The sequence below is a fragment of the Zonotrichia leucophrys genome, chromosome 8, assembly GCF_028769735.1.
Source record: "Zonotrichia leucophrys gambelii isolate GWCS_2022_RI chromosome 8, RI_Zleu_2.0, whole genome shotgun sequence".
Lineage (NCBI taxonomy): Eukaryota > Metazoa > Chordata > Aves > Passeriformes > Passerellidae > Zonotrichia > Zonotrichia leucophrys.
The window spans coordinates 19,010,957-19,029,854 of NC_088178.1; the positions used below are offsets into that span (position 1 = coordinate 19,010,957).

At 38.8% G+C, this 18,898-nt stretch overlaps 1 protein-coding gene across 1 annotated transcript in view; it reads right to left on the reverse strand.

The window, feature by feature from the left end:
- Positions 1–754: 754 nt before the first annotated feature.
- The window catches only part of MIGA1 (mitoguardin 1), a 34,839-nt gene continuing 16,695 nt past the window's right edge, over positions 755–18,898 (reverse strand). The window contains exons 8-16 of the mRNA XM_064719194.1: positions 14,262–14,362; positions 7,766–7,884; positions 7,511–7,583; positions 7,111–7,197; positions 6,889–6,987; positions 6,450–6,584; positions 5,224–5,277; positions 4,479–4,595; positions 755–4,145 (exon numbers count right to left, since the gene is read on the reverse strand). Coding sequence (XP_064575264.1) covers positions 3,927–4,145; positions 4,479–4,595; positions 5,224–5,277; positions 6,450–6,584; positions 6,889–6,987; positions 7,111–7,197; positions 7,511–7,583; positions 7,766–7,884; positions 14,262–14,362 — 1,004 coding nt within the window. The 3' untranslated portion in view covers positions 755–3,926. The remainder of the gene's footprint in view (positions 4,146–4,478; positions 4,596–5,223; positions 5,278–6,449; positions 6,585–6,888; positions 6,988–7,110; positions 7,198–7,510; positions 7,584–7,765; positions 7,885–14,261; positions 14,363–18,898) is intronic.

Sequence of the window (18,898 nt, forward strand, 5' to 3'; positions counted from 1 at the left end):
ATAGTAATGTGACAGTCCGCTGATGGAGCGGGGAGGAATCTCCCTAGTGCCAGACTGCGAGAGGCAGAGCGCGGTGGCTCAAAGCAGCGCCTGTCGCTGGGAACTTTACAAAGCAGCGGCCGAAACGTGATTTTATTACATCTGAACACATTCCTTTTCCTGCTTGAAGATGACTTTTTTCCTACATGTTCAGCTGCAAGGTTTCCAGTGCAGAACTTTCCTCTTCCTATCTCCCTTGTATTGTGTCTGCCGGACCGGAGCCCAACTTGCAGTTGGGTTATCAGCATTAGGACAACAAGCACATGCCCTTAGGCTGTGCAGATCTGAAGCACGGTCGCCACAGCTCAGACACGAAAGGCGTTTGCCTTTTGAAGGACAGAGCGGGCACTTTCCCCCAGTGCCACCCCCGTTCTGAAGCACAAGAGCGGCGTGGGGGCTCCTGACTGCCAGGGACCCCCCCGCTGTCAGCAGATGAACACATAAACGTGCAACACACAAAGCAAATCTGGGCAGATCAAAGCACGGGCACGTGGCCCTTCCACAGCAATAGGGGTTAGACTCTTTATGTCCTCTATTTCATTATTTACATTGCTCCATAAAGGAGGTCTAAATCCACAACTGGAACTCAGTACGGCAGTTTGGCTTGGAAATAAGCCTGAAAAAATTGATCTCCTAAAACTAAGTGGAGAGACAACAGCTTGGCTGTTACAACACAACAGCTGTATACAATGAAACTGGACAACCCAAAAGCTGCTCCCATACAATATTTTTTAAATTTATTTAATAAATTTCGTAATAGTAGCTCTTGGTTGATTGCAGGCAGAAAACTCCAATTTCAGGATGACTAACTGGTATCAAAATTCCTCCCATATTAAATGATTTTGCATTAGATTTCAAGAACTGTTCAGATTTAAGTTTCAGATACAGTTATATGAGCAACAGTTGTTTCACTGAAATATTTTATTTTATATACACAGCTGCAGTTCATTTAGGCAATAGAAAGGTCACAAATACTCTTACTGACACTTGATTTGACACATTTACTTTGACAGAAACCAAACTACAAAAAGGAAGAATAATAATCATTAAGAACACATTTAAAGTAAAATTATTATTACAACTAAATTACAAATGATATAAATATTTGATTCTTCATAATCCCTATGCATTCAACATTTCTAATCTTAGGAGTACCGTTATGGAAGAAGAGGATGGCTTTTAAATTTAGTTTGTTCTTATTAGGATCGAAGGTATCATTCAAAACTGCCTAAATTTAGACACTATAAAGTAAATTCTGAGTCTGATCATGAATTACCTAGAGTAGAACTGCATCATGCTATCACTGCTGTGGTGCAGCTCTGGCACTTGTGTTTGCAGAGATGGTGCACTTCTGCATTCTTTAGCCGCAGGGCTGGTTATCAACAAGTGCTGTGTCCAGCCCAAGGGGCAGGCTGTGAGAGCTGGCTGCAGCTCTGTGCTGCAAGGACAGAGCCTTCCCCCACTGCAGCTGGCATCTCTCTGGAGCAAGTTACACACTCAGAATAGATCTTTTAGAAAAAGATTGAAAAAGACTCAGAGGAGACCAAAAGCCCCTGTGCCTGGACATTTCACTGTTTCTCTATCCCCTTCTTTTTTTGGTTTCTTTACCGTTTTTCAATCAAGTCTTTGTTGGTGGCATCTTACAACAACCAGATCCTGTATTTCTTATTTTGTATGGGAAATACATTGGTTCAATTTCCAGTCCAACTCTGTGGACTTTTGAGCTCTGTGAGTGTACAGAAGTGCTCCAGTTTGAAAGGGACACAAATGCTGAAGTCAGATATTATGAAATTCTCCCCATTTTCTAAATAGTATGGTGTTTGATTAGACCTTTCTTATTCTTCTGTTTAAAACAATCCTTTTGTTTTTGACAGAAGACCAAGTTTCCAGGTTTAATTTTTTTCCAAGTGTCTGGAAACATTTATAATCTCATCTGCAACTCCGTTTCTTCAAGAGCTTTTTGTAAATAATATGAAAATCTCAATATACCTCTAATTCCGTGAAGAAGTGCATTTCTGTTTCTTTGTGATATATGTTAAGGTATAATTTTCTTCATACAAATTAATTAGACCAGACAAATCACAGCAGACACTTTGCTCTGTTAGCTACAGGTCATACATTTGCTGTAGAATATGCAGAACACTTACTCTGTTCCTTCTATTTCCAGCTATTCCTATCGATTCTGAATCCAGCAAGACACCCTTATTGTTAAATATAATTTCTTTCATAACTTGCAAAAAGCTGCCAAAATGCACATAGCTTAAACATATTTGTCTTCTCAAAACTTAAGAGAGGTGGGTGAAAAAAACTTCACATGCCTGTATTGAAGACACATTGCAGAGAAAAAAAAATACAGCAAGGAGGATGGTGCCAAGCTCAGCAAGTTAAACAGTGGAAATAGGCCAAGAATAGCATTTGGAATTTCTGGTTTATTACATATAGAGTATACTCTTTTTTGTTAAATAAACTATAATCAGTTGGCATTTCACACAAGTAATATGACACATTTTCATCACTTTTTGTATTTATCAAGTGAGTACAACAAAGGAGCAAAATGCTGGCTTCAGTGAAATCTGTGAATTACACAGGCCCTCATTTTGAATAGCATCCTTTTGGGTTGTGTTTGACGTGAAATTTGAAATGTTGCTAGTCAAAGTTTGTTTTGATATCCTAGATTTTAACAACATGCTTCTCAAGTATCTGAATATTTGAAATTACTCTGTATTTCTTGACATGGGATAGATTCTTGTGGGCTGGCTTTGTGTAGCAAAGGCATGGAAGAGCAGTTTTAGAGCCTAAACTAACTGTGAAGCATTGCTTCAGTTGACAGAAATTCAAAGATCATAATTTATCACCTCTGGAACAGGAAAGGCCATTGCTGCAAGGTGCCTCATACCTTCTGAAGGTGCTGTGCTCCTGTCTGAAGTTCAGGGTTCCATGGCCTGAGCCACAGTTTTACACTGCACAGAGATGGCCACAATTGCACAAATCTCCTCTTAAACAGACACCTGACTTCCCACGAAGAAGGGAGGAAGACACAAATTATTAAATTATAAAACACTGCCTTCAATTCTGTTTCATTATTAATAAATCTTATAATACATACTTATTAAAAATATATTTTGAAATGCTACATATGAACTGAGATTAACATTGGTTCATTTACCACCATATTGAGTAGTAATGGTTTTAGAACAAGAAAGTTTTAAATTAATTGGTGAAGCTAGCTTTTCAAATATAAAGAAGTATTTTAAAACACCTTAGTGATGTTTAGATATTTTAAATAAAAATAAAGTAAAAATTGCATACTGGCAGTCACTCCTGCCCAAATGGTGCTTGCATTTCCTGCACTGCTCCATCACACTGTAGTACAAAATGGCTGCTGACACCCACACAAATGGAGTTCTGGGGCAGGGGCAACATGTTCAGTTCTGTGCGTGTGATTCCTTTATTGCACATGTCACATGAATCAGACACCCCAGTCAAAACACCTTCTAGATCTAGACACCTAATGCTTTGGAGACTCTGCAATGAACATTTTGTACTATAAGCTTTGAAAGGAAACAACTCCATCAGCTTCACTTACGAATTATTTGTGCAAAAGTACAGTATTTCATAAATAAACTTTACCCGAATATTACAGAAAAAAGCTTTGGGATACATGAAATATAAATACAGCGACAGCTGAGCTGCAAAATTAATTTAGGTATATACAGTAATACACTCCCCAGCTCTTTTCACAGATGTACATTTAACCTCCCTGAGTCCTTTTCCATACTTAGCAACACGATGCATTCCCAGATGCTTGCTCAGTAACAGCCACAGTAGAAAAGGGTGGAAAAGAGCACATCTGTGTGCACTCCCTGCCACGTGCCAGGGATTGAAGCTTACTGTACTTTTGCTTCCAGGAGCCCCGTGGTCAGGACAGGCCTGTGGCCACTGACACAGGCCCCAACGTGCCTGAGGGAGTCTGCCCCCAGGTAGGCCAGCAGCAGCTCCGTGTGCCGCATCAGCAGCTGCGTCAGGTCCTCGGCCAGGCTCTCCATGGTTGAGTACCTCACCTTCTCAAAATCAAAAATGTCTTTGAGGAAGAAAAGCACTTGATCCTAGTGGGGGAAAAAAAGGAAGAACTTGTTTTCAGTTACAAAAAGGAAAAAAAAAAGTATGCAATGCTAACAGCTCTTTCTTTAACATGTTCCCAAAAAGCATCCAATTATGTATTATCTTGGTGCTGAGACAGAAGTGTGCTAAAACAGCCTTTGCAAAACAGTTCCAGGCTTAAAACATTCATATGAAAGCACTTACTTCTTATGGTTTCTTACTGTTAGCCTTAATCTTAGGAAAATGCAAATGTATACTAATAAATAAAATCTTAAGTAATTTTAATCCAAAATATTTTAAAAAATTATAAAAGTGGTAATTAAAAAGAAGTTTCAAACCTTGAAGAAGCAGCATAGATCATACAGTGAATTTCTAGGGCCCAAAAAGCCCCAAGCCAAAACAGGGCTGATATGTTCACATATAGCATAGAAATGTGCAAAAAATCCATCAGGCACCTAGTGATGTAAAAATTGTAGACAAAAGTTACACAGTAAATTTAGTATACAGTTCTATTAAGTCTTCCTAAAAGCCTAACACTTCCCGCCTTGGTCTAATAAAATCCCCCAAATGTAGGGAGCTGGGGCACAGAGTTCTACTGCACAGAGAGGTCAGGATGCAAAAGGGGCTGAGGGGAGGCTGCAGCAGAATTCCTGGTGCTGGTGAGGAACCTGGTGCTTCAGGCAGGGAACAGGGCAGGACTGGATGGGATTTGGCTGCGGGGTCATGCAGGGAGCTGGGGCTGACAATCCCAGCACAAGCAGGTGAGATACAAGAATCATGCCCCTGGTGTGCAGAACTCTGACATCTGCATGAGGGGCAGGAAGTCAGAGAAGTGACTGACACCACCACCAAGAGAACCTAAACTAGGTTTGGGAAAACATTTCAGTTAGACTTTTTGCTAAAAATAGGTATTAGGGCCCCAGGAGCTGAACTTCTGCAACTGACAAACCTCTTGTCTAAATTAACAAGTCTACAGGTCTAAAGGCTGATCACTCATTTATTTTGCCAAAACTACAAAAAGAACTTCAAATTTTTAGGAGATGATCAACACCTTTGTTCCATATAATTTGAGGGGCAGCTTACCTTCATTTGCTGTCTTTTTTGCTTCAGTACTGACCAACAACTTGAAGCCACAGCCTAATTGTAAAAATAAAAAAATAAAGCAAGCCTCAAATAATTTTCCATCTCAAAAGAACTCATCTGCAGAATACTGTATTTCTATATTCCACATTTCAGGGACATGTATTTTCTTCAGTTTCAATCTTGTGACAACACAAAGTTTCAAACCATAAAACAGCAGCTGATATAAATAACAAGTTTATATGTAGTTCATATTTGCTATTCCAGATCCATCTTTGCAACATTTTGTAAGTTCAATTCAAATGTAATTTGGCATCCTTGACTGATTTTACAGCTACCACAGTTAGCAACACTCACTGGGTTTAAGTGAGGACCAGTCTTGTATATTAAAGTGTGTGCTCAGACATCAGTAACTATTTTCGATATTAAGTGGCATGTGAACACATTGAAATGTACTTTTTCACTTTAGCAAAAACATTCTTGCAATAGCTTCAGATTCAGCTATGGAGCTTTGTCCAAATATGGACTGTGAAATACAATATACCAACATCAGTACTGGGCTTTTTCCCCTCCCAGCCTCTGACTATCCTCATCTGACTCCCCTCAGTACTGCAAAGAGTTTAATACACACAAAGCACACTGTATCCATGAAACTACAACAATATATTCATGTTATCTTTATTCTTTTCCTCTAGAGGGAATATTTCAATTGAAAAACAAAAAAAGGAGGAGAATTTGCAGTGTACATATAAAAATGGATGAAATGACAGTAGTCTCTGTACCAGCTGACCATGGCACTAGCCTGTGTCTCTAACAGAGGGATGACATCTATCTGGCAAATTAACTGCCACACAGGAAAAATCATTAATTGCAATCAACAGCTGAATACCTGTACTGTATTAATTTACTTTTGTTTCCTTGTACCTTTGTCCCTTATTGCTAAATCTCTGTCTATGAACCAAAACCTGGACCTGATGTCTAAGATGTGGCTAACAGGAACTTCCCTTCTAAAATTCTACTCTCTCAGAGAAAGGGAGGACAAGGTGAAGTATTTTCTCCAATACATTCAATCATTCTCTGTTTTGGGTCAACTTGTAACTTTTAAATTCCTATTATGAAAAACCTGATAGTACAATCTTTTAAATTCTTTTGAGGAAGATCTCAGGCACATACTCAGTACATTGCAATGTACTACAGATCAATTAAGATAATTACACATGAATACTTACAGTTTCTTTAAAAGAGGAATTTAACCAGCGGTTATTTACTACATTCTGTATAGATATTGGTGGATTTTCTAAATCTTCAAATGAATCCATTAATATGAAGTCCAGGACAACATCATAAAAATTCATATTTTTCACCTATATTAAATGAGAACATGATCTAAGTAACCTAGTTTCTCTTTCAGCATGCACCATATTGTAATGCTGTATCAACATGCAGATTAGCAATTGTTTTTAACGAACATTAAAAATACTTTGTCAGTAAAGGAGAAGTTTAAAAAAAAGTGTAGTTTCTGGTACGAAACTGGTGAATGTCATTTCTCTAAATCAGCAATATAAACAATAAAGAGTTGCCTTTCCCACAATTCTGAACTGTAAAAATTTATTTTTAGATCCTATGGCATTAGTAAGAGTAAAAGCACTTTTCAGAAATGCAACTCACTCCTCTAGCAGCAAGTTCCATTTCAGTATTATCCCAGTGATCTGTTTGCTCCAAAAAATATATCATTTCATCAAAGACATCTTCAAATTTCTTTGGATTCTGTAAAGTAAAAGCAATGAGTATCAAGCAAATGTAAAAAGAGATATGGTTGATTTCCCCTGGACAGTGAATTCAGGTAGAAGTTGCATAAACAATAAATCATTGGTAAAAAAAGGATTTTACCTTTCGTGCTTTCACAATTAAAGCAGACAAAATTTTTCTTCCACTTTCAGCAAGAAATATTCTGTTTGATGTTTCTGAAAGAATTATCTAGAAAAAGGTTCAGAAAATATAGACAGGTTCATTCACGGGTTATACCAAATGACCTTAAACATTTCAATCCATTTTAATTATCACCTTTAGTATAGTTAACAAGTTCCTAATAAGCCTTGGTGCAAAGGTTGCAAAGCTAATCATAAAATCTGGACTCCTCTGCAAATACATCTCATTTTAGAATGATAAAAATGTAAATGCAACAAGAAAATATTTAAATACAGATTACATTATAAAAATGCTTGCACAAAGACTAACAGTCAGTTTCAATGCCATGCACAAGACAGACAAATCCCCCCTTACAGTTTACCTGAAAAGCTTGTCGAATACAATGAAGCTTAGCAAGGAAGTCACTGTCTCCTAGACATTCAAACATTTCAGTCCTGTGCAAATAGAAAAGTTTTCAGAGACCATTAAAAAAAAGCAGCACAAGAATATCTATCTAAATCTAATTGCTAGAAAAAATACCTAGTACAAGTAACTTCTAAAAAGTGATTTCTAGACAGGATATTAAACTTTAATTCTTGCTTTTCCTGGAAATACTTAAATAGACATAAATCAGTACCTTAACACCCGTGAATAAATTTTGCCCTCTTCTGCTAAGTGCATGGCTTCTTCATACAGGGGGCAGTGGCAAAGGGAATCCAGACCGTACGTGCTACGAATCTCTCTGTGCTCTGAAAGCTGAAACAACATGTTTTGGAAGTTCACTAAAGAGCTTGCTGATATAATTCTTGTGAAGATAAAACAAATTAAAGAAGTTTTCCTAATGTTCTAATGAAAGATGCATCCTTTTCTGCATCTGCTTTAAACACAGGGGTAACAATTAACAAGTGAACAGAACAGATACACCAGGTCATAAGACTTAACTTTGGGACTCCTAAAATCTGAAAGCTACAGTTTCAAGCTTCAAAAGTTTTTAATTAATAAAATAAAGGCAGCTTACTTCTGTATTTCATTTGCATAGTTAAGTTTTTGAATTGTCTAGTTAAAATAAATTATACCCTAATGGGTCTCAAAGCTGTTAAAAGAAAATAATTGCCAGGACACAAAGTACAGAATGATTGCACCACACAATTCCTTAGGAAGCTGGAAATAGTAACATCCTTCCACCCCTGTTCTAGTTTCACTGGTAAATAAGTCTCCCAGTTACCAAACATACTGTATAAAACATGAATATTCAGTGTTTTATACTACAGGCTCCCTAAATGGCTTTCATTATTGTCAGTGTTAATTCTATGGTTAACATAGAAATAAACATGAACTTGTAGATATTTTTAAAGAAAGAAAACAAACAGATCCATAAATCAAAGCACATAAATAATACAGAGAACTCCTGTTTACAGGGTATCGTGTTCAATCCACAAAACAATGTCTAGCTACAATTTCACTATAAAGATAACATTACATTATTAATAATAATAAAAAAATCTGATGTTTACACATCATTCAGTTTAGTCAATGACCAGAAAATTAATTCTAGCTTTTTTTTTTTTAAATATCCTGCATGGATATTGAAAAAAACAATGTTTCTAGGTTTCTGTGTTTCTGGCCTTTGGGGTCACAGATTAGCACAGGGACTGATACATGGGAATTGGGTGAGGCCCTTGATGATATTTAGCTTTTTTTTTTAAAGAAAACAACAATTCCTCTCAGGCTAACAGTTGAAATAAAATATCAAGAGAGAAAGGTCTAACTTCCTCCCCTGAGAAGATTATTTGAATTACAGATTAATTCCAACAAATAATATTTGGAAAGGGGGAGCAAATTCCTCTACCACTGACTTCTCTTGGCATACAAAAAGTGAAGGGGAGAAAAAGCAAACAAACAGTAAACCAGAAACTAAATGTTTAACTAGAAAAGGTGATTCCAGACAGGCTCTGAAGTTGCACCATTAATGCTCCTGGAGTCATTATGGATTTTCTTTTGATGCTTTCTAGTATTTAAAAATATATTGCTATATCACTATTTTATATGTAAACATATAAAGTACATAGATGAAACAATATAGAGGTGTAACACAGATTATTATGCTTTAAATGGTCTTGCACCCAGTAGGGGCCATTCTTTGAGACTAAATAAGGTGAATGCTTGCCTATATAAACATCCTGCTTAAAGTAAAACTCATTAGAGATGATTTGTAAAGATACATCCACAATTCTAATGTAGAAGAGTTCAGCTACTGGGAAAATTCACAAATTATATTCAATATTTAACAGGATTCAGAGCACACAACATTTTCTAGACAAGAACCTCCCAAGATGGCATCAAAAGGAAAATGAACTCTTCATTGTACAAGTCTCTAAGGACTTGCTGCCTTTGAGGATAAGGTGGGCAGAAGGGTTGGTTTTCAGTTAGATGGCTCACTGTAAGTGCCTTATATCAATTGGCATGTGCTCATGATATTTATTGAGGTACCTGATTTTACCTCACTGTGTACCCCTAAGCACCACATAACTCTCCTCACCAGGGCTTTGGTGCTAACCGCAAGTTCCCAGAAAGCTCCAGCATCCAACACCTTGGCATCACAGGCAAGCTGGACACCTGAAAGCTCCCAGAGTCCCTTCCTGCCGTTCTGCAGTGGCCACCTCTGTGCACACACAGCCTCTGCCACTTTGAGGCTCGTCACAGCCCTCCAGGGATGACAAGGAGCTGTGTCACAGCTACCCCCAGTGCTGGCAGCAGCCAGGAACACAGAGGCTGGGGATGGTGGAGTGGATGTGCCAGCCCCTAAGTGTCTGCTACTTCCTCAGTGTCAGGGAGAAGAAAATAAAAATGCAGACAAAGAAGAGATAGAAGATGATTGACACTATAGCAGCAATCTCATCTTGTAAGGCTTTACTTGTATCCATTCAAGGCTCAAGCAGGAGAGACCTGTTGATGACCACCAAAAGGATATTTCTGATGGCCTGCCCTAAGATCATTACATTAAAATAACACATTCTTCAAAACTCCAAAGCTTGTAGTTCTAACTTGTGTCTAACTGAGCCTGTGTGCTGCAGAGCAGCCTCTGAAGATTACAACATGGACATTGTTCAGATGCTAATCAGATTTCTCTGGACAGTTCAGCTTTAGGGCTGTATCTGCAGTAAGGAGATGCTGAAAACATTGCTCTAAAGCATCCAACCTTTGCCACTTGCAATCATTTTTAGGTCTGAGATGCTCTGACTGCTTTGGTTTAAGGAACAGGCTCAGTACTCTCATTTGCCCCTCACAAGTTGTTTCTTAATAAATAGAAAAAATTCTCAGCTGTGCATCAAGACCTTGTTGACTACTAAAATAACCACCTACGTGAATGTAACAAAAATAAACAATGCTAGACCTTTCAGGAATTCTTGCTTGCTCCCCCTAATAGAGAGGTCACTTAACTGGCACATTCAGCATTCCTTACATTCTGAGAAATTATGTTTACCCTATATTAAAAAAGCTGATGATAATCTCTTTAAAATATAAAGACATTCAGAGAAAAGATTTCCTCAAAAAATGTAAGTAGCTGCAGGATGAAAGTGAAGCATATCTGGGGAGTTGGAAGATGTGATGGTGATTAGTAACTAAAACCTTTGAGATGGCATTTTAATAAATTGAAATGATGAAGCAGGGTGTTCCACCTAAGGTCTGGAAGAAAACAGGAAGGTTATTACTGATAAAAAGCAGCAAAGGCTTTATTCACAAGTCTAAAAAATCTCCCAAGCTTTGGACTAAGGAAAGCAAAGTTTATTTGATAAGAGACCTACAGATTCAGTACTAGTCAAAACATAAAAATAAGATATGATAAATGCATGTGCACTGACAATGAAGAAGCAGCAACAAAGCTCACTGACAGGGAGAGCAGGAAAGAGGTTCTGTTAGGAAGATGGAAAAGAAGCCAGGAAAGAGAGGGCAGAGGCCTTTATTGGCACACTCACTGCTGCATTGTTGCCAAAGGTGGCAGCTATTTTGGTCACAGTAGATGGGAAAGCAAGACTATGAAAAGCATACTAACCCTCATCAACAAGCTGAAGGCAGCCAGGCTCAAATGGGGAAGAAAATACCACTATTTATCACAGCAGGAGTATCAATAACTTAATTAGGGCAATAGTTGTGCTTACCACCCATTCTGCAATGCTTCTAGAGCCTAAGTGTGTTTAAGACTAGAAGCCTGTCTGGTCATGGGGATGGCAACTGTGTCTAAATGTTCTTTAAAAAAGATTCAGGCACCTGTGTATATTGTAGCTGCCAGACAGGCACAACTGTGTATGAGAAGTCATCAAATGAGTGATCCTCAGCACCCTCTTGACCAGCAGCCACAGCCAGATAAGTTTTGGCTCACCCTCCTGCTATCCTGTAGAGCTCATCAAAAGGGCACGTGATGCAAACCCTGCCAAACTGTCCCAGTTTTGTACAGCTCTTTCCTATATTTTGTTCTAACATAACAGCACGACATTCCTGTTGCCTCCTGAGCAGTATCCCTATCAATTTCCATTCAAGCATCTATCTGTGTCTTGTTCTATGAATGTTCTCTCTCCTGCGGGCAGGGAGCTAAATCTGACTGACTGTGTCAGCGCTGAAACATGAACACAGTTTCCAGCCTCCAAAATCAGAGTCACACAAAATACTTAGTCCTGCTCCTTGGGACAGGGTACAGTGTAGAAGGAAGCCAAGGAACTGTCAACACAGAGCTTGCAGCATGATGAGGCCACAAAAAATGGTGCCACGTTCTAATTTCCTGGAAGGTGAAATTATTAATTCCAGTAGGGCATAATCACACCTATGAATTTCAGATTTAAAAATGTTGCTAAACATTTCAATCAAGACATGGAGTTTAGGACAGTTACTGCTATTGTAACTGCAATCAGGGAGCTTATGATGAAGGAACTGCCTTATTTGGCCCTTAGGTGAGACAAATCCAAAGCTGGAAAAGCCCCAGACCACTTAGCCTAAATTAAAACATTCCACTGTTTCCCTAGTGCAAGAAAAAAAAATTAAGAAGTAGATAAGCAAGAGGAAGCTACTTGTCATCATGTCTAGAATAAAAGAATTTGGTATGTCAATTGTAATCCTGTTAAATCAAAGCAATTACTGTTCTCTGCTAACAGCTGAATACACTGGGAAGTTGTTACTGCTCCTTCTCATTGCCATAATGTGAAGCATTTCCCCACCACACACCCTCCTGAGGATGGACAAAATAATAAATCAAGGTAGCAGTGGTTTTGTACCAGAACACCAATTCACAGCTTTATCCTCCCTGCACCACACAATGATGCCCTGTAGCCACAAATCCCTCTAGTTTAGGCCTAGTGGCTCCCACTTAACCCAGAACATTGATGGTGCTCTGGCTCAAACACCAAACTGCAAGTTGTTCATGTTCTATTAATCTTCAGGACTTCTGTCACCTAAGAACTTCACTTGATTCTTCAATAAAATCTGAGAAAAGAGAATTTGTTCTATTGGCAAAGGCTAGAACAACTGGAAAGGATGAGAGAATCTTCATAACTTTATCCTGGAAGAACAAGTTGACAGAAGTGGCTTTGATGTATCAAAATGTGGAGAATATTTTCAGAATACTTAAAGACAATTACATGTCCAATTTTGATTCCAATGGTTTTTTGCAGACACTGGGACAATATAGCTTCAGGAGAGGATGATGATTCCACTGATACATCCTGGGGTTTCTGTTTGCTTGGTTGATTGGTTGGTTTTGCCTTTCCTTAAAGCCAAGCAGCTCAAATGAGCATAAGGGGTTGTTCCCACCCTCACATACTTGCAAAAGCATTATGAAAGTTCATGTGAAAAAATCCCCCAAAAACAAACCAGGTACAAAATGTACAAACCATAATGGTTTACAGCTCCTCTCATGAGCTGGTAGAGCTGAAGCAAGCTTGAATTGTGGTGGTGTCCAAATTACAGCAAAGAGAAACCAGTCTCTATGGATACAGTCCTTGTTAGGAATGCTGGGCACCACAACTTAATGTGAGTTACTAAATCAAGGAAATCACTATTTAATGTGAATTACTAAATCAAGGTAACTGTGTTATGGAAAAACAAACCCCATAAGAGACAGTCAAAACAACTGCAAAGAATGTGTGTGCAATTCTTTCTTTTTGCAACTGACTTCAGTAGCTTAGTTGTGGTGTGTACATGAGAGCAATATCTATCACAAAATGGATCCTTTGAGGCCTCTCCTGGTTTTTGGAGAACAGTGCTATTCAAGATCACTTCAGCTCCTCAGATACTACAGAAGGAGATATTCCTCATTCAACTAAGTGTGTCACTGCTCATGAGTCTCTCTCAAACACCTCAAGGGAGCTGTAGCAGACTCCAGCTAACAGGCTGTAACGCAGAGATGACCATGTGTCCTTTGTGCTCTCATCGCACAGGATTACAGTGAGTTGGATCAGGCACTTTACGTTGCCAAGGGAGCCTCCCAGTGCGGCCGGTCAGGAGGGTCCCTGCAGCCCCACTGCACCTCCAGGGACTGTCACTGCCAGCCCAGGTCCCTTCCCGTGGTGGCTGCAGGGAGCTGGGGGGTCCCTGCACACCCACAGGGCCACACAAGCTCCCCCAGCTCAGCCTCACACCTCTGGCTCCTGCTAAGTCATTTCATCCTGGTGCAACAACAGAGCAACAGCTCAGCCTGCTGCCCTCATATTGTGCATGGAAATAGGTAGCTGTCAACTGTTTATAATTTCCTCCCAAAAAAAAACCCTCCTCCAGGTCTAAACTACACAAAGCCTTCTTCATACTTCTTTATAGTACGGTAAAGCAATAGGAAAAAAGAACAGAAAAATATAAATAATGGTGAAAGGAACTACTATAGCCTCAACTGACTGCTTCTTCACTCATGAAAATGTGATCTATTTTTCAAAAGCAACTTCTGTTTAGGAGGAGTTGGGGATGCATTATGCCAGTACACAAAAGTAAACCCAAAACAACTGGGTCCAATGAAGCCTGTAAATGCTCTATTTTCCCCCACAAGAGAAATATATTTTTGCTTACAACGATTAGCAAAAAATAAGGATTCTTCTGTTCACTGTTGAAATAGATCAATAAATCTTTAAAAAAGCAATCTTTAAGAGTCTTACCTCAGCTGTGGAAACAAAGGAATCCGTGGATGCAATGCTTAACGTATCTCGAAGGCAGAAATCATCCCCATTATCCTTTACAGTAATGTCTGTATTTTTATCTTTAAAATTAAAAAAAAAAAGCTTATTAGACAATCAGAAAATTCCATTTACATCTTGAAAATGTGTTTCATGTGTACTTTAACACAGTATTTCATTTGGAAGGCACAACATTATACTACTGTAAGAGTAAATTCTTTTATGACCCACTAATATAAATGTGACTCTGTTTTTCTGCCTTTAAAGCGGATTTTCAAATATCCAGAATGAAGTGGAAGAAGACAAAAAGACTTGGCCAAGGCTTTGGCCTTTCTTTTATAGACTACTGATGATCTCCTTATCTTATGATATTACTTTGCTACATTGATCTACATCCTCAGTCAAGTTTTTGACTTGGCTGTGTTATGTAACAAACTGCTCCATGTCCTAGCCACCACTTTTATTTTTCTAAATAAAAGTTTATTAATAAAAAAAACACCACCACATTTTAGTTTTACTTGAATTTGCTTAACTTTACTTGAATTTTTTAACATTTGCTTAACTTTCTACTTTTCATGCCTTTTTTCACTTGCAGGTTCTTCTGGAGAGCAAATGAAGCTTTTAATCTTCACTGCATCCTCTTTCCTCAACAAGCTTCATCACTGAAATAGCACATCCAGAAGTATTTCCTACAGTACAAGAATTCTTAAAGCCTTTAAAATAACTGTTATTTTTTCTTAAAATCTTCTGCAATACAGCTTCTCTCAGTTCTGCTTTACTTTAGTCTCAGATTTCAACTCTTGCACTTCTGGGATGGTTTCATTTTCACCATACAGAAACACTTTCACAGAAGGATTAAATTCGTAAGTCAGGAAGTCAGACTTTGGCTTGATGTGACCCATCCTACATTCCCAGTAGAGCAGATACATTTATTTTGGGTTACTTTACCTTCAGACATTACACATGTGTTCCTAAAAGCCTGTTTTATCTCCAAGAGTCAGCAGCAACCAGCTACCCAATGTCATCCAGGCTTGTTGCTAAGGCAATACTTCACTAAAAACTCCGTTACACAGTGGAGTGGCCAAATGCCAATTTACTGGGATGGTTTACTCATCACTTGAAATGCTACAAAGCCACATTACTTAACTATTACTTTGGTGGTTGTTATGGTTTTATTAGTTATGGACTTGGAATGACAGCTCAAAAACTGCACAGAACAAATATCTGTCTTTGGGAATATTCACTGAGGGAAAAAATGATTCAGAGTTTGGACAAAGATTTTACTAGAGCGAGTTAGGCAAATTGCAATCACGACTTCACCACTATTCATATGCAGTCGGATTTTTTTCAGCTCATTCTTACTATTTCTACCTTTTGACCTCTTAAAACCAAGAGGAAAAGTACTGGAGCTTAAAAGTTGGTCGAGAAACAATCACATTCTGAAATGTGAAATGCTGGAACAGAAAAGCAAACTGTGGTTTGTAAAGCACTAGTTTGAGGTCTGCTTAGAATAGATGCGTAACATGATGTTTCTTTCTTATTTCTAACTCGCTATTTGCATTAATTCTCTTCTAATATTACATTAGATGACTTTCTAATATCACTTTTTCACAAAAGTGAAAGTTCAGAGTTTGCTGAACTTGCAATAATACTGTTAAACCCAGGATAGTACAAGCATTCTAGACCGGCTGCAGATTTTTTGGCTCTCCTTTTTTCAACCTCTCCTTTTGCCTAAGCTGCTTTTACTGTTATATGTGAGTTTATAGCTCAATAACAAGAACATATTCCCAGACTGATTCTAAATAGTTTAACTGTGGGTTATGTGGTTGATTACATAGATATGGGAATAATGCTGTTTAACTAAAATGTATTCCACATATGTTAAAAAAATAATTGGTGTAAATGAAGGAATCACAGCCCAGAACAACACAGAATCAGGGGTTCTTCCATAGATCTTGCATTCAGCCTGTTAAAGACTATATGAAGCTCTAGAGTTAATAAAATTTTTACTTAACCTATCTTTGTTGAAAAAGTCATACTTCCAAGTTTTCTAATATGGCCTAAAACTATCATCAAGCCAGTATGCTTTTAACATGTTAATCAGTTGAATATGGAGTATCTGTGTTTTCACTCAAAAAAAACCTCACTGCTACAGAAAAAGACACAAAATTTGCATTTTATGAGGAAGAAAAAGATTAAAAATAAGGCTGGAAATGCTGAGTGAAATAATACCTTTGGCAAGTGATATGTGCACACAAAGCACAGCCTCCCTAAAGAAAACCAAACAGCCTTGTCAGCTATTTCTGACGTTCAGGCCAGCACCACCCTAATACCCTAAAACCTCCTTAGCCAAGCAGGTGCTTATCAATACCCAGGCTGTGAAGGGAGCACGCTCTTATGAAAATTCACCATGGCATTTCACTAGGGTGAAAATTAACTTACAGCTGGAGTACATACCAAGCAAGTACCAGCAGAACATTCTTAGACACAAGAACATGAAAAAAAGAGACAGTGGCACAAAGAGACTCCTGGAATGAACAGCTGCAAGAGGAACCCACCCACCAGCGCCTGCAACTGCTCACACCCTCATCCCTGCTTCTTATGGACTCTAATAACTTCTGGAGGGGAGTTCCAGCAAGTATGTGAGCTTCAAATACACTTCACCTATTTGAGGAGCCAAGGAGTTATTTTGGGTTCACTTCTATTTGTAAAGAGGATGAAGTAGAGTGTCAGATGTTACAATCATGGCTCTTGATTGTAGTGCCTTAAAATGTATCTATGGTCCCTAAATTATACTACAGTGTTAAAAACATGGAAAAGTATGGGGGACTGCTAAAGCTTGTGAAATTACTCCTAGCTTTATAAGGTTTTGCAAACAACTATCTATTTAAAATTAAACAAGATTTAAAAAAGAGACCAGAACCAAGCTATTTTCACATCTATTTACAAATACAAATCCAGAATAATTATTTGTCTTTGTTCTGGTACATTTTCACGATAATACAGAGCACAAAGCTAACCCCCTAAACTCTCAGAGCAAAATCTGACCTTCATAACTGCACAGAAATCAGCTTTTTAGTATTCAACTGGGAAGCATTCACCTTCCCGTAACGTTTTAAAACTCTGAAAACCGTTTCCATGTTATCTTCCTGCCAACCCTGAATGAAACATGGCAGGAGTTCACAAGTGAGTTTGGCACTTAGCTGACACATTTAAAAAAGGAAAGCACTTACCCACTACTAAAGAACTCACTGGGAGTTACAGATTTTTAGTTCCAAGTACCACCATTAAAGTTATGGTTCCCTATTCTGCCCAGCCCTCCCACTTCAGTGGAAAATCAATGCAGTTAAAACATCACAAGCAGAAAAGCAAGATGAGAAAGTAGAAACTTATAAAGTCTGAAGAGGAAAAAACCTTGCAAAGGAACCACTTATGAAAAGTCATGGCACCCTCAGAGCAGCAGGGGCCCAGTGTTCTGCCAGCCCACGTTGTGTGCTCAGAGCCCTTCTACATGTGGCTTCCTGTCCAGTGAAAGGAATTACAATAATCCAGCTCAGACAGCAGCATGAATCAGTTCAGTTCCATGAGAGTGTGCCACAGTCTTCCAGCTAGTCACAAGTGGCACAGTGGTTTGTCACCCCTTGCTGAAACATCCAAAAGCAGCTTTATTTACCTTTATAAATAGTGATAACTCTGAGAGTGCTGATCATCACTTCTACCAAGTAGCTGCTAAAGCATTACATGAAGTCTTAAGAGGATGCACCCAGAAAACAGCGAATTTTACATCATGCCATATTTATAAAAAGAAAACAATCCCAGCCTTCAGGTGCCCCCTTCTTATGACTGGGTCCTACAGCCACAAGTTAAAAAAGCAAGCCAATATTGGAGCAGGGTACCCACAGTGTGGATCTGCTGTTGCAGTATGTGTTTACATTCTCCAGTAACACAAATATCTGGGGGAGCTGGAGGCATCTTATCTAACCACATGAAACCAAAGCTGTTAGTGACTTCAGCATGAAAATGCATTTCAGGTCAGGGTATTTTAAAAATATCTCCCCAAATCTTGTACTCTACCAGTACATCAGCATGTATCAAAGTTCAACATGTCTCATGGTTCTTTATTGTGACTGCTCTGATGCAAACTGAAGTGCCAGATTCCTTTAGGAAACAAAGCCACAGTCCTTCCATGCCCACCAAGCCACAGAAGATACTCCAGCCTGGCTCTCAGCGGGTGCTCACACCTCCAGCAGGGCCCTCTTCTAACTCTGAGCTTCTGCTCACCAGGGTGAGGGCAGGAACTCAGCAGCCAAAGCTGCCCAGAGGGGAAGAGCACAGGAGAGCATCAGACACTCAGTGTTTGCAGCTTCACCCTCCTCCTGGCACTCACAGACCTTTGTCAAGGTAAGCTGTGCCTGGGGTTACTGCTGAGCCTTCAAATGCATCCTTAACAGAAACCTCAGTGGTTTCCATGCAGGGAATAATCTTCTGCTTATGTGTGAATAGAGAGCCAAATCTTACTTCCTTGGAAAAAGTCAACAGAGCTTTCATAATTGTTTCCAAGCACAACTATAAAATTCACATAAAAGCCTTCTACTTAAAACACACTCATACAGGTATGA